We start from the raw sequence: 14192 nt of genomic DNA, 5'->3' as shown, positions 1-14192 counted from the left end.
GTAATGTAAAAGCATATGGCAAAATTATAAATAGCATTCAAAGATAATGTTGTGATGGATATTTTCTGGTGTCTGTATCTCTTTATGGTGCAGTATATACAGCTTCAGTGTTTTTTTTTTTTTTTTTTTTTTTTTTTTTTTTTTTCCTCAACAAGATATATAATGAAATTTTTCTTTGCCAAGGACTGTTCCTGGCACATTTTTATTACATGAGCTCTATTGCTTTGTATACAGCATAGCGCTCGGTTTGATACTCTACACCTTAAGGGCTGTACAAAGGCCAGGTTTAAAAGAATGGCTGGACACAGAAGACAGAATAATCAGTAAATACAGTTTTGATGGAGCACCACTATTCAAGATTGTCTACATTTAAAATGGCGTCATACAATACTCTTTAATGACTTGGATTGTTTTTCCTCGCTGGCCTGGATTCTGTAGCCTCCTTTTTTGTACTTGGCAACATCTACCACATTCATCTCCAACAGGTCAATACCACTGAAGTGTAAATTGTCACACAGATGACGTCATGAATGCAAAGGAACGTTGCCACACAACAATGACAACGTTTGTTTTCCAGCTGACTGAGGGAAGAAAAAAAAAAAAAACTTACTTGAATATAGCGTTGAGACAGACTTTATTTTCTTCAATTGTTTTGTTTGTGCAAATTTATGCCACTGACTAAAAGTGGATTTTTGTTTTCCCTCCTCTGTGAAGAAGTGCACTACTTTGGGCAACATTGTTTATGCCCAGCAAAGTCCCTTATTAATGCTGCGCAAGACACGGCCTACTAAGGTTGTGATCTTTATAATTAAAGGCTATGGTACATGCAGTAGTTTGAGCACAACTGCTTGTGGCAGTGAACCAAATGCTTATACCCACTCAAAGAGGAAGAGCCGTGCATCTTCCCGGCAGTCAGAAGTGTGCAGTGGCATGTTTTTGAGTACTGATTTTGGGGTTTTCCCACTGAAATCACATTCAGGGGAATAGGAAATGGTCCCATGAGTGTTAGGCAATCAAAGTGCTGCATGGACCATAAGCTTATGCCTTTACCAACAGCCACATAATACTTTTTTGCTAAGTTTACTTTGTAAATGAGCATTGTCAAGCTGTGAAAGAATACAGTAGAAGGTGTGCTGATTGTATGAAAGGTGAGCAATAAAGATTCCTTATGGGATCCGTCTAATTTTGTTTATTAAGAAATGGTACATACAGTATAGTAGATGACATACATTATCCACCCTGGTTTTACACCTGTTTTAAGGTGGATATTAAGACTGCACCTCCTGATGGGTGCTCTGTTCCTTGTGTCTGATTTTTAATCAGAGTAATGCTTCCCACAGGAAACCCTGCCATGTATCCGAAATCAGCTTCTCTTCCAGCCAAGACTCCAGTTCCCACAATACCTTGCACACTTCTCCTTTGTTGCAGATCAGGCATATAACATGCAAAAAATTGTGGGAAATGGATTCTTTGCTGGAGCAGAGTTGACTGTGGAAACCATAGTGTTCTACTGGTACGAGTAGTCGGGAAGCGTTTAAGCGGATAATTAGGGACAGAGAGAAACTGTTTTCAGTAGCAATTCTCTTGGCAAATCTAACCAATTTATAGTGGTTTCATTATGTCAACTGTTGCACAGGTCCAGTCCCAAAATATTGGCTTGCATGACCAAGGGAAGAGACCTTGTATTCACTATTTTGGGGTGATGATTGTTGAGCACTTAAAAAGATGTCTATGTTGCATGAGCAGCTGTGCAGATATTGATATGGAAGTATGAGCGAAGGGCATCGCTACTGAAATTTTATTTTCCTTTAGAGTGCTGTCTAGAAAGGGAAGTAATGTTCTCTGCACACAATACATTCTACCCTACTATAACTATCCCGCACTGTTTTTGTTGTACAGCTATGGGATCCGTTATCCGGAAACCTGTTGTCCAGAAAGCTCTGAAATACGGAATGGATGTCTCCCATAGACTCCATTTTATCCAAATAATCCAGATCTTTAAAAATGATTTCCTTCTTCTCTACAATAGTAAAACAATATATTGTACTTGATTCAAACTAAGAGAATTAATCTTTGTAAAATTCAATAAAACGAATTGGAAAAAGAAAATAATTAATCCTTATTGCAAGCAGAATCAGCAATTGCATTTATTTAATGTTTATATGACTTTCTAGTAGATTTAGGGTCTAGAGCACTCTGGATAACAGGTCCCATACCTGCAGTATATTTTTCTCTTCATTCTAGTAACTGCTTTTAACAGTAAGAACCGTTTACAGGGTGATATATTCTGCCATGGTGCCGTGTAATCAGAAATAATAGGCCACATTACAATTACAATTTGAGCTGTATATTCTGAAGCAGACTGAATTTTTTCAGGCAAGTCATTCCTCTGAGCTGCCATAACTCTCTCAGAGGCCTAACTTGGTCTCTGATAATATGTAGTCTTTGTTTACCACTGCCCTGTCAATTTTGTCTGCCTGTATGATGTGAACAGAGCCTTGTCGGCACCTCTCCTGTAGACTCTGCAGCCTGTATGGGTAGTGGCTCCATGTTTCTATAGTGATACCACTGCTCTTCTTTGGACTAATAGCATGCAGAACACTGTCCCTTCTGCCTCCACTTTAAGTGCTACCACAAATGGGGTATGTATTGCTTCTGCTGTCCTGGGGAAAAACAGCATTGGTCAAAATACCCATCTGCCTTTCACTAATCTTGATAAGATTTGAGATTTGTTTCAGTGTTAAATCAATAGGAAGCAGTGTGGGTAGTTTCAGGAATTGTATGCAACCTCAAATATGCTGTTGATAAACTACCCTGTGTACTGAATCAGCTTGTGCATTTAATACCATACATACATGTAATAATAATGACCCAGTAGAACAGTATCGTTTGTACGTTCTACATTGAGAAGCAGAGGCTTCTGACACTCAAATTAAATTACAGTGAGAGACCGTGGCAAAGTTAGTGCCAAAAACATTATAGAATCAATGAGCAATAATAATGACCCAGTGACTTCCTAGAACGAGATCCTCTAAATAGGCTTCCGCTCAGGAATTCTCTGCTGCTAAAAATGCATCTGTGCTCCATCTAGTGGCAGCTATAATGATAGCACTTACCAGGACAAGAATCCAATCTCTATCCTAATTGATAGGGAGAATTTAATATCTGCCTTTGTATGATGCCACACAGTATTCTTACAACTAAATCAAAATGAATTTGTTTGAAAATACATTTTTAAATGGTAGAATGATTCTTTTGCAAGGCACACACTGTACTATAGTATTAAAAATAACCTCATCAGCCTTTAGTGTTGGGCTGCAACAACTTTATATAGGCTGCATTGAAAATTAAACTTAAAATTTTTTTTTTGTTCACAGCATTTTCATTTTCCTTTTTTTTTGCAGAATACCTATTATATTATCCTTTAAACTAAAGACTTAGCTCTACCCCATCCTTACGTACTTGCGTCAGTCTCCAACACCTTCACAGCCAAGTGTGGTGTAGCACTGATAGCCCATGATTAAGTGCCCTTGTGGGTATGAAACGTGTTGGGCAGATGGAGATGCAAGTATACATTTTTTAACTTTGTAAAATAAAGATATATATTTTTTTAACTTAAACTTTTCTGGTCCTGTGGATCCGTTTGAGTGCCGGATAGCCCTGTTCTTTCTTCGAATTTTCTGGTGTACCGCTCCCTAAAGCTGGGGGTCTGGGGCTGGTGCACCCAGACCACATCTACTACTTGGTGAGCTATTTACAATATATGCTGGGCACCTTGTTTCTCTATTGTAACTGATTTGTGCAGGCCAAACACCTGAAAAGCTTGAGGCATTATTTACATCTGTTTGCCTGTCCCTCACCAATATCCTTCCCCGTTACTCAATATCTCAGGTCTGATTTTAAGGGTCCCTCTTACTACTGAAGAAGTTGTTCCCTCTGTAAATAAATCTGTTAACTTATAATATATAGCTGGTATAATAAGACATGAACTGGTAGAAGTGTGGCTCTAATCTGCAACAAAGAACTGTGGCAGAAGTAGGTGGGTGTAATAATTTACATGTTTAAAAATGAAATCTCAACAAACAGACTGCTTCTGGAAATGTCAGTAAGTGAAGGACCTCATTGCACTCAACTGATGTTTGCAGAAGAAAACCATTTAAAATGAAGTCACATAAATGCAATATGTAGCTCCAGTTTAAGTTGTGGTGGGTTGTTGTAATTGTGCTAAACTCCTAGCAAAACTGCGTGACCGTATAGATACTCTGGGGTTTGTAGTTTAACAGCAGCTTGCAGACTTTTGGGGAAATGTAATAAAAGTCGGTAACGGAAAAAATGGAATAAAGTTATGCCTCTGTGCGAACAAATTTGCCTTTGTGCGAATTTAATATAGCTTTTGCGACCACTTCCAACAGAGGAAGAAGGTTTGCTAATTTTATAGTTGGCACCAGTGCGCAGTGAATGTAATAAAACTTCTTACTGAAAAAGTCATTATGTTTGCTCCTAAAGATTACGACACCTTCAAGCACTCTAAGAGTGTGCAATTAAAATTTGCAATAACAGTTTAAGGAACAATATTACATTGGGAGATGTGGATTTTTAGTCTTATTGGTGCGAATTGGTTTTCTCCTTACGGCTTTACATTCCCCCCTTTTTGTTTTAGCAGTCAAATGTATTCATAAACTGTGCTACAATTCGAATATTGACTGTGTTATGCTTAGTTTTGTATTCAATATAGCTTGTTTGTTGGAAATTTACCCTCTGCTGACCCATAAATAATTTTTTTCGCTGAATGTTTCCACAATTTTTCTTATGGTTTGGGGAACTGGTTCATCTGGAACCCTATCCTGTCTTGGTGATGTATCCCGGTCCCCTGTTCTTTGATTTTGATTTAACGAAAAGTGTTAAACACTGTATACAATGATTAATATTCTGATATTGTCACAGGTGTCTGTTCTAAGGAATGAAGAAAATACTGTTCATTCTTTTTATCCTCTTTATTCCTTTCACCCAGCACTATTAATTATCATCCTTTCTCTTTCTTGATTTGTTCCTTATTCTGTGTGTAATCACTTAAAATATCTCTGCTATAGTATTATATATGACAAACTCCTGATATAACACACATTATTACCCTGTATTCCAAATGTCAGCTCTTTATGATACCATCAAATGTACTTGGGTTAGATATATGGTGTGAAAGGGGAACATTTATTTAAAGTAGTATTCCCAGAAATAACTGATGCAAGTGAAGCCATGGCACTGAAGCTATTGTTTATTACATGTGGCATGCCTTAGGGTGGGATGTGGCATGGAGAGGAAGAGAAGACTAGCCGGGTATTTCCTATAGTCAGCTTAAGGTTCAGATGTTCCCAGGCTCCAGACCTAACAGGCTGTAAATTGTGCATCACAATTTGATATAATGGGGCAACAACTCACAAATCAGTGACTGTCAAAGTGTGGCTTGTCACTCTAGGAGTCTTAGAATGAGGGTTATTTAGGGTAAAAGCCTCTGCTGTTTGAGCTATACCTTAGGCTAATGTCACACAGGAGCTGATCTTGGCCTGAGGAAAAGCAAAGACTGAGAATCAGCTCCAATGTTGTCATTGGCTTTCTTCCTTGCCTGCACCCAGATCTGCTGCGTTGGTCTGCATACAAGCACATGTGGCGGTTTTTTCCTCAAAAATGCATACTCTGGCATTTACATGACAAAATCCACTGCGCGCGTCTGCACCCAGGCCAAGATCAGCCCTCTGTGGCATTATCCAAGAAGCTGTAGCCCTGCATTATTCTTTATACAGTCCTAGCATAGTCTGTAGCACTGTACAGATCATATAAATCCTTCCCTGCCCCCCATCAAGTTTACAATCTAAGGTCCCTATCACATTTACAAACAATGTGGCCAGGGTTTCAGAAGCCAATTACCCTATCTGTACCTGTATGTCTTTGTTGTGTATGTGTGTGTGAGGAAACTTGTGTTAGCATGGATAGCACATACTAACTGCCAATCACTGCAAGGCAGCATTAATAATCATTGCACCACCAAACTGGCCACAGCTAATTGGGCCCTAATCAATATTTATATCTCCAAGAGAACATGTCCACTTCCCTACAGTGTATACCCCCAGGTCGGTTAAAAAAAAAAAAAAAAAAAGCAGGTGCCCTGCGGAATGAGGGTAGGATTTTAAGGTGCGGGTATAAATTCAGATTGCGGGTCTCGTCTAAATTTGTTCACTTGTTTTATATTGTATATATTTTAGTCCTTGTAAAATTTTTACAAAACTTGTTTCTGTCCCGCTGACTTTTGATGTCACTTCCTGTTTGATGGTGAGCAGGTTGCGGATAAGGCAGTTGCGGGTCCCGGTTGGGTAGTGGATCAAAGTGGGTAAATTTTCGGGTTCGAGCTTCGGGCCCGGATCTTAGAAATTGGTTCCGTGCAGGACTCTTATACCCAGTATACACATATCTCTAATAGGAAAAAGGAGGGTGGAACAATCACTGGTCTTGAATATCATTTATTATACTTAGTTGGCTCATATACCTACTTTTACGAATGATATATCTTGGTTTCAAAATATAAACTAAAGTGCATACCATATTTAGAAGGGCATCCCTCTTCAATAAAATCACTTTAAAATACATTGAAACTGGCAAATAAAACACTTGCCCCCCTTATGTAATAAAAGGCTCTGTTTGCCCAGAGGCAGTAACCCATAGCAACCACTAAGATTTTTGCTTTTAAACAGATGACCTGTAAAACATTCTGATGGGTTGCTATGGGTTACTGCTCTTGAGCAAATTAGTACCTTTTATTACATAACCCACTTGGTATACTGTGCGATATTCACATATTTTAATCAGTCAAAGCATTTACTACCAGGCTTTGAATGCTTAACCTTTTACAGTTCCAGTATATGGGCATGCCCAGCACATATTCCAGTATTGGGAGATAGCAATTATGTATGGGTTATATCAGTGCACGGTACCGTATATGTTATCACAGGCTGATATCCAACAAAAATCCATTCATGCCTGTTCCCACCATTGCATATTCGAACAAATTGCAGCATCAAAGTCCAAAGCAAATTTATACTGGCGGATAGAGTCTTTATAGCTTTACCATCCACTAGACAACCAGTGCTCATTATAATTGTTTTGTAAAAAATTAAAAACTATGACCGTGGCAATACTTCAAAACCTTAGCTATCTGCACATCCAGACCAAGCTGCTTGTAACCCCACCGCTTATGTCTCCTTCTCTGGTTACATACTCCTAACAGACGGGTGTTTCACAAAGTAGCTTCATCCGGGTCCACTGTACGATATTCTCGCATTGCTGTCCAACTGGTAGCCCGCTGGTCACATCCAGCCACAGCCCCCCTTGTGTGGCCCCCACATGAAAGTGTGTAAGATTTAAATGGTACCAGTACTAAAATTAACTGGCCCCTGCATTGTTTACACCTCTAATTCAGACTGTAAAATCCTGAATTGTTCACACCTGTAATCCCCTTGCATTGCTCACACATGTAACACCTCTATTGTTCACACCCCTAAAACCCAGACTGAAAGTGTTCACCTGTTCACACCTCATACAAAGGTGAGACTAAGACCTGAAATGTTGCCTGGTTTTCTGACCCAAAAACTTCACTTATGCAACAAATTGGTAATACAGGAATAGTTTTTACTGCATGTCTACTTAACCCCTGGTAAGGGTTTTGGACTGCTTTGCACCCTACTCACTAGGTTCTATACGGTGGTTGAAGTGCACACAAATTCTATTAATTTGCACACCTCATACAAACTGCTGGAGGGGGCACCAGCATTATGTCACTGTATGTAGCACAGTATGAACTGTTCATCTTAGAGTCCTGATAGATTTCACTGTATTCAGCATTCCCTATGCTCCCTGTTTGTGTGTCATACTCTGCCTGCCCTATGCTCCCTGTGTGTGCCATACTCTGCCTTCCCTATGTGTGCCGAATGCTACCTGCCCTATGCTCCATGTGTGTGCCGTACTCTACCTACCATATGCTCCCTGTGTGTGCCATACTCTGCCTGCCCTATGCTCCTTGTGTCTCATTTTGCCTACTCTTTGCTCCTTGTGTTCCATACAGCCTACTCTATGCTCCCTGTGTGTGCCATACTCTGCCTGCCCTATGTTCACTGTGTATGCCATACTCTGCCTCCCCCATGCTCCCTGTGTCATACTCTGCCTGCCCTATGCAGGGTCAGACTGGGGGGCCTGGGGCCCACCAGGGCTACTGCCACAGGGCCCCCCTCCGGGTCCCTTGCTGGGTTAACATGCCAAACTGTCTCCCGCAGCACCGCAAATATACACGCTTTGTATTTGACGCAACATGCCTTAAAAAGGGATCTAGGGAGCAAGTCTAGATATCGGTTGTTGGTCGGCAGGGCCCACAGGAGCCTGGGGCCCACCAGGTTTTTTCCCGGTGCCCAGCTGGCCCAATCCGAACCTAGCCCTATGCCTTGCATAAAGTTCTCTTTGCCTGACATTTTGCACAGATTGGAAGAGGAAAGATTGGGAGAATCACAGAAACGGTTTATTAGCTTTAGTGGATGTCGCAAAATAGACACCAGTATCTCACAAAAAAGACATAACTTCTTTATTAATTATATTATATTATGAGCACTAATCAATAGTATACAGTAGGAGTCATCCAACCAGCGGCCTGCAAAGTTTTTTGGAAATTAAATTAGTTTTTATAAACATAAACTTGCTGAACATGGCTATACTATAAATACAGTAAATGCAAGGTGATTCTTCTATAATCCCTTAAAACATTTTGCTCTATATATTCTGCCCTGATTCATATCACTTTTAACTTTACCAGTGTTTCTGTAATTGTGAGGCCAGCCTCACTTGCGAGGCTCTACCTGCAAACCTGCTGAGTCCCAAGGGTACTTCTTGCTTCTCATACATGCCAATAGCTACCGCTTATTCAAAACAGAGCCTATCAGGACACCATTCGCTCTTGCAATTTCAATTGTTCTGCTTACATTTTATTTCTTTTCTGCACAGGACATGGAAACACCTGTGATCCTAATTTTAATTTGAGGCTGTTTAATATTGATTCATAATTCATACCAACTTGATAAAAGACACACAGACAGAACTAGATCCCCAAGCTGATGTAAAAACAAGATATTGTTCAATTTATCATCATTGTTTTTTTGTCTTATTGTGACCCTTTCTTGGCTACTTGAGTTTTAGGCAAATTTCAGGCACGTTGTCCCCTTATTGTCAAAAGTGAATTTTCTTAAAGGGGTGCTTAACTTTGACTTTAATTTTTAGTATGTTAAAGAATGGCTAATTCTAAAAACTTTTAATTCGTTTTCTTTCTTTTTTTTTATAGTTTTTCAATTATTTGCCTTCTTTCTGACCCCTTCCAGCTTTCAAATGGGGGGGTCACTGACCCCATCTTAAAACAAATGCTCTGTAAGGCTACAAATGTATTGTTATTCTCCTCTTCTTTAACCAGTCTCTTTATTCAAATCAATGCATGGTTGCGAGGGTAAAATGGACCATAGCAATGAGATTGCTGAAATTGCAAACTGGAGAGCTGCTGAATAAAAAGTGAAATAACTCAAAAACTACAAATTAAAAGCAATTGCAAATTATCTCACAATATTATTGTGAGACAGTCTGCCTTAAAGGGGTTGTTCACCCATAAATTAATTTTTAGTATGATGTTGAGAACAATATTAAGAGCCAATGTGTGATTGGTTTTCATTTTATATTATTTGTGGTTTTTTAATTATTTCTCCATCTATTTAAATAGACTGTGCAAAATAAAAAAAATGTATTGAATATGGTTAATTAGCCAAAAATACAATCAATAAAGGCTGGAGTGACTGGATGTGTAACATAATAGCCAGAACACTACTTCCTGCTTTGCAGCTCTCTTGTTTTCCACTACCAGGCAGTAACCAATCAGTTACTGGCACATATAATTTAGGCTTAAAATGCATTTTGCCTATTCTATTCATTTCAAAATCCATTTGCTCTTGGTTTTTAATTCTAAGGAGCATTATTTTGCTTTTACAACATCCAGCCATCCAGCAAGGTTATCTGTGCACTGTGAATTGAATTATCTTACTCGCAAGAAGCAGGAAGTACTTGCAAGGACTTTGTTCGACACAAGCCCTATTCACTGAATTCATGTTGAACAAGGGAGTATACAAAATAACCTCAAGTACCCTATGGCAGTTGAGAAAGACCTAACTGCTGTTTTATATAGACTATTGCCTAGACAAGTAACCTCCAGCAAATAAAAAAAAAAAATATTTTAGGTCGGATCAACTAGTAGATTTACTGGTCCTCTAATGACCTTCCACTTTTATTGCATATTTCCAAAAACCCTTGTCTTCTCTCTGCTGCCTTTCTACATATCTGCTATTATTTGTTCAATATTTATCATTATTGAAATACCTTGAGCACACGACTATAACACGTGAATTAAAAATAAAAACAGTCCTTGGCAGTTTCCTCTTCACTTGCTCTCAGAAAAAATAAATATCATTCATATCTTTACACAGTTACAATATTATTTAAACACGGAATGTAGTGTGAATAATGAACAGAGAAAATGAAGATTGTGAATATCTTTGAGATCCATTACACTTCTGTTGAGGTTCTTCCACTCCTAATGTAGTTAGTGGTGGAAGGCGAGGCATGTTCCTGGTACTAGAGAAGAAATAGTGCATTGTTACAGGCATGGGGGCAACAAATATTGCCAAGAAGATTTCAGATCATTCAATACAATTGCTTATGTCTTCTTCCAGCCAAAGGTATTGTCTTCACAGGACATCCACGGAAAGAAAGAGTAAATCAGCTATCCTGTAAATAGATAAATGCAATTAGTAAATTGGATGGAAAGATAATGCACACCTATCCTATGAAGAACTAACCGGTGCAATATGCAACCAAGGAGCAGGCTCAGCAAGTCCACTCAACTGTTCCTCTTCACTGATAGGTACACCGTCAGTCTGCAAGTAGATACACTAAGCAGATATCAGCACCCAAATGCATAGTTTTAGGGGAAAATGTGTGGTGAGAAGCTGAGCCTGCACCTCATGTGTCCTCAACCTTAAGCAAGAGGAGGACTGACCAGGGGATCGGGTAAGAGATTGAAGGTCAAGGAAACCACAGGCAAGAATCTTTGACATGTTACAGGGTTCAATAAAACAAGTGCAAAACCATTTACTGTCCAAATATGCCCAATTACCCTACAGTACTATTAACTACTTGGGTGGTATTAAGCACTTCTAATGTAAGCACTCCTGAGTTGGATTAGACTAGGCATATTTGGACATCAGTTGCCCAAATAAACTTGTTTCATCAGTGCATCTAAACATTCGAGCATGTGCAGAGTGAAGATACTGGCAGCGGGGGATCCAGCTTGGCACATGTGATCGTCAAAGATGGAGCAAAATTCACCTGGTGTGAATGGAATCCATCTTCCAGATCTTTGGTCTTCATCTGTAAGGGAACGCCGTATTGGCACATGCACAGTTGGAGCAGTGTTCCAGCTGTGTATGCCCTAAAAGTGCAGTGAGGAAGGAAAGAGGACCCGAAAAAGACAGGAAATCCGGAAGATGGGGCCATGAGCTCTGCTGCGCTTATTCTGCACTGATATGTGAGCAATGTATTTGGGACACTTTCAGGGGTAATGAACTATGCAGGGGTAAAACAGGGTGGGGGGGACTATCTAGGGTAGTAGGTTGGGGCTTTTCTAGTTGGGGGGTTTAGTTCTCAAGATGCTTAATATTTTGGCACCTCTCAGTGACTCCTAATTGTCCTTGTCCTGACAAAGTGTGTAGTACAGGGCTCTGGAGTGCATAACAACCCCTGTTGCTCCTTCCTGTAAGTAAAGTGATAAGAAAAGATGCCTGTGATCCAATAATGAACACTCACTTCTCTGTACTACCAGGCACAACAGGATGACATAGCTGTCACAACTCTTTGCTCTCCATTCTGGAGGATCAAAGATGGGGCCAAATGCATTGTGGACAAAAAAAACTTTCATCTGATTTTTGTCGGTTTTACCTTGACTTGCATGGAGGTTGCAGCCTCATTCAGGGCAAGAAGTGCACAGCTGTATCAAACTGCATGCTGAAGACATACAGTATTGCATATCATTATACCTATAATTTTCTATTTTATCTATAATCATTTTTTTATGCATGAGTTAGTTTTACAATAACGCAACATCACCTCATACTTTTGTATCTCCTCCTTGGTTTGTATTTCAGTCTGCTCTGGGGTATTTTCAGTAGTGTATACTTCAAGAATGTCCATGTTGCTTTCCAAGCTTGAGTTTTCATTCTCCCATTTGGCAAATGCTTTGTTTTTTGAAGACTTTCCATAGAACTTGCATTTCATTTTCGGAAATGTATGAGATCCGCTGTCACTCCAGGCAGAATCAGGCCACACTGGATCTGTTTGGGTTGCTTGGCTAGTGGTGGGACGCTGCAAACGCACGGAAATCTTTCTAACAGAGCCAGTAACCAGAGTGATAGCTCTTCCATCCAAATCCTGATGTTCTCTTCCACTTGATGGGAATTCAAAAACTTCATCTTGAGCTGAAAATAAAAAATATTTAACGCAAGTGATGTATGGTATTATATGGTAGTAAGCCATCAAAGGAGATATACTGGAGATTTATTAAGGCTAGAACCCTACATGGCTATAACTGTAGGATGAGTGGCCATGGACTGGCAGACGGTTGGCCAGTGGAAATGGCTCTGTGTCATCAAAACTGATGACTAGTACTTGACTGTCACATTACGGAGCTTTATAAGTTTCGAAGGATTCTAACCTTTTTCTATAGGTTATACAATTTTATTTATCTCTATAGCAGAAGAAGCTTAAATGGAAAATGTATTTTGTATACATTTTTATACTAGTATTATTATGGTGCCTAACACACACATATATACACATTGGGTATATTGAACTTTTTCCATTCATGTGTTGGATTAGGCATCTACTGGAAAAAAAAGAAGTGTTTGTAAGTACCCTACTTTTCTTATTACAAACATATCAATATGTTATTATTAACATGCATTTAGTCAAGGGCCTATTTAGTAACATTTGGATTTCTATTTTTTTTTCTTTTGTAAAAAATTTGTGTTTTTTTATTTCTTTAAAAATTTATGATTTAGAAAGTGTAAAAATGATGAAAAACTCTTGTACAAAACTTTAGTAAGTAATAGCAGTCAAGGTCCCATAGAGATGCACTGATCCGTTTTTTTAGGCATTCAGACTTGAAGGGGCTAATGTACTTAAACTCAAATTAAGCTCAGTTTTTTTATGAAAACAACATCCATCAAACTCCCTTCCACAAATTTATTATTCTTGTTAAAAAAATAAATAGCGACAAAACAACAAAATCGAGTGTCAATTCAGAATCGTATGAAAAAATCAGCACAGATCACAATGTCAAGAAACAACTTCAAGGACATCTGCCATTGACTTCTACATGACCTTGACAGGTTTGAGATGTCGTATTTTTGGATTCAGATTTTTAACAGCTTTGGGGTATGATAAGTCTCTAAAAAATAGAATTTTCCCTATAAAAACCTCTACCAGAAAAAATTGAGGTTTTATAAATGGGCCACATATCATTCAGAGTTAATTGTGTTTTGTGCTTTTTATATTCAGGTCTTCTAATAAATTACAAGGTATTTGCGATTTTAGAGAAATATGGGGGAATGTAATAAAAGTCGGTAACGAAAAAAATATTTGCAATGCGAAAAGTTATGCCTCTGTGTGAATAAATTTGCCTTTGTGCGAATTTAATACCGTTTTTTGGAACCCGGAAACTGTTTAGCGGCCACTTCCGACAGTGGAAGACTATTTGCGAATTTTATAGTTAGTGCCAATGCGCAGGAAATATAAAAACTTCTTACTGAAAAATTTGTTATGTTTGTTCTAAAAGATTATGACACCTTCAAGCACTTCTTAAAAGTGGGAAATGCGGCAATTAAAATTCGCAATGTGCAATTAAAATTAGCAATGTAATAACAGTTTAAGGAAGTATTACATTGCAAAATGAGTTTGAGCATTTATGCTGACTGCTATTTTGAGTTTAGGAAGGATTTCCCCCTCTCCGATGCTGTATTGGTAACTGGCCTCTAAGTAGGAGGAGGGATTTCCTGAAATATCATCCACAG

At 38.8% G+C, this 14192-nt stretch overlaps 1 protein-coding gene across 3 annotated transcripts in view; it reads right to left on the bottom strand.

Moving 5' to 3' along the window:
* Nucleotides 1-9925: 9925 nt before the first annotated feature.
* Nucleotides 9926-14192, bottom strand: part of rasgrp3.L (RAS guanyl releasing protein 3 L homeolog) — a 56385-nt gene continuing 52118 nt past the window's right edge. Inside the window, exons 15-16 of one of the 3 annotated variants that reach the window (XM_041562723.1) lie at nt 12239-12599; nt 9926-10854 (exon numbers count right to left, since the gene is read on the bottom strand). In XM_041562723.1, the coding sequence (XP_041418657.1) occupies nt 10815-10854; nt 12239-12599 (401 nt within the window). In that variant the 3' untranslated portion in view covers nt 9926-10814. Of the gene's footprint in view, nt 10855-12231; nt 12600-14192 lie in introns of all 3 variants that reach the window. The other 2 variants (XM_018263021.2, XM_041562722.1) reach the window with 2 other exon arrangements.

Source organism: Xenopus laevis, chromosome 5L (genome assembly GCF_017654675.1).
Source record: "Xenopus laevis strain J_2021 chromosome 5L, Xenopus_laevis_v10.1, whole genome shotgun sequence".
Lineage (NCBI taxonomy): Eukaryota > Metazoa > Chordata > Amphibia > Anura > Pipidae > Xenopus > Xenopus laevis.
Note: the sequence above shows the minus strand (reverse complement) of the source record. Positions and strands in the feature narration are given on the sequence as shown.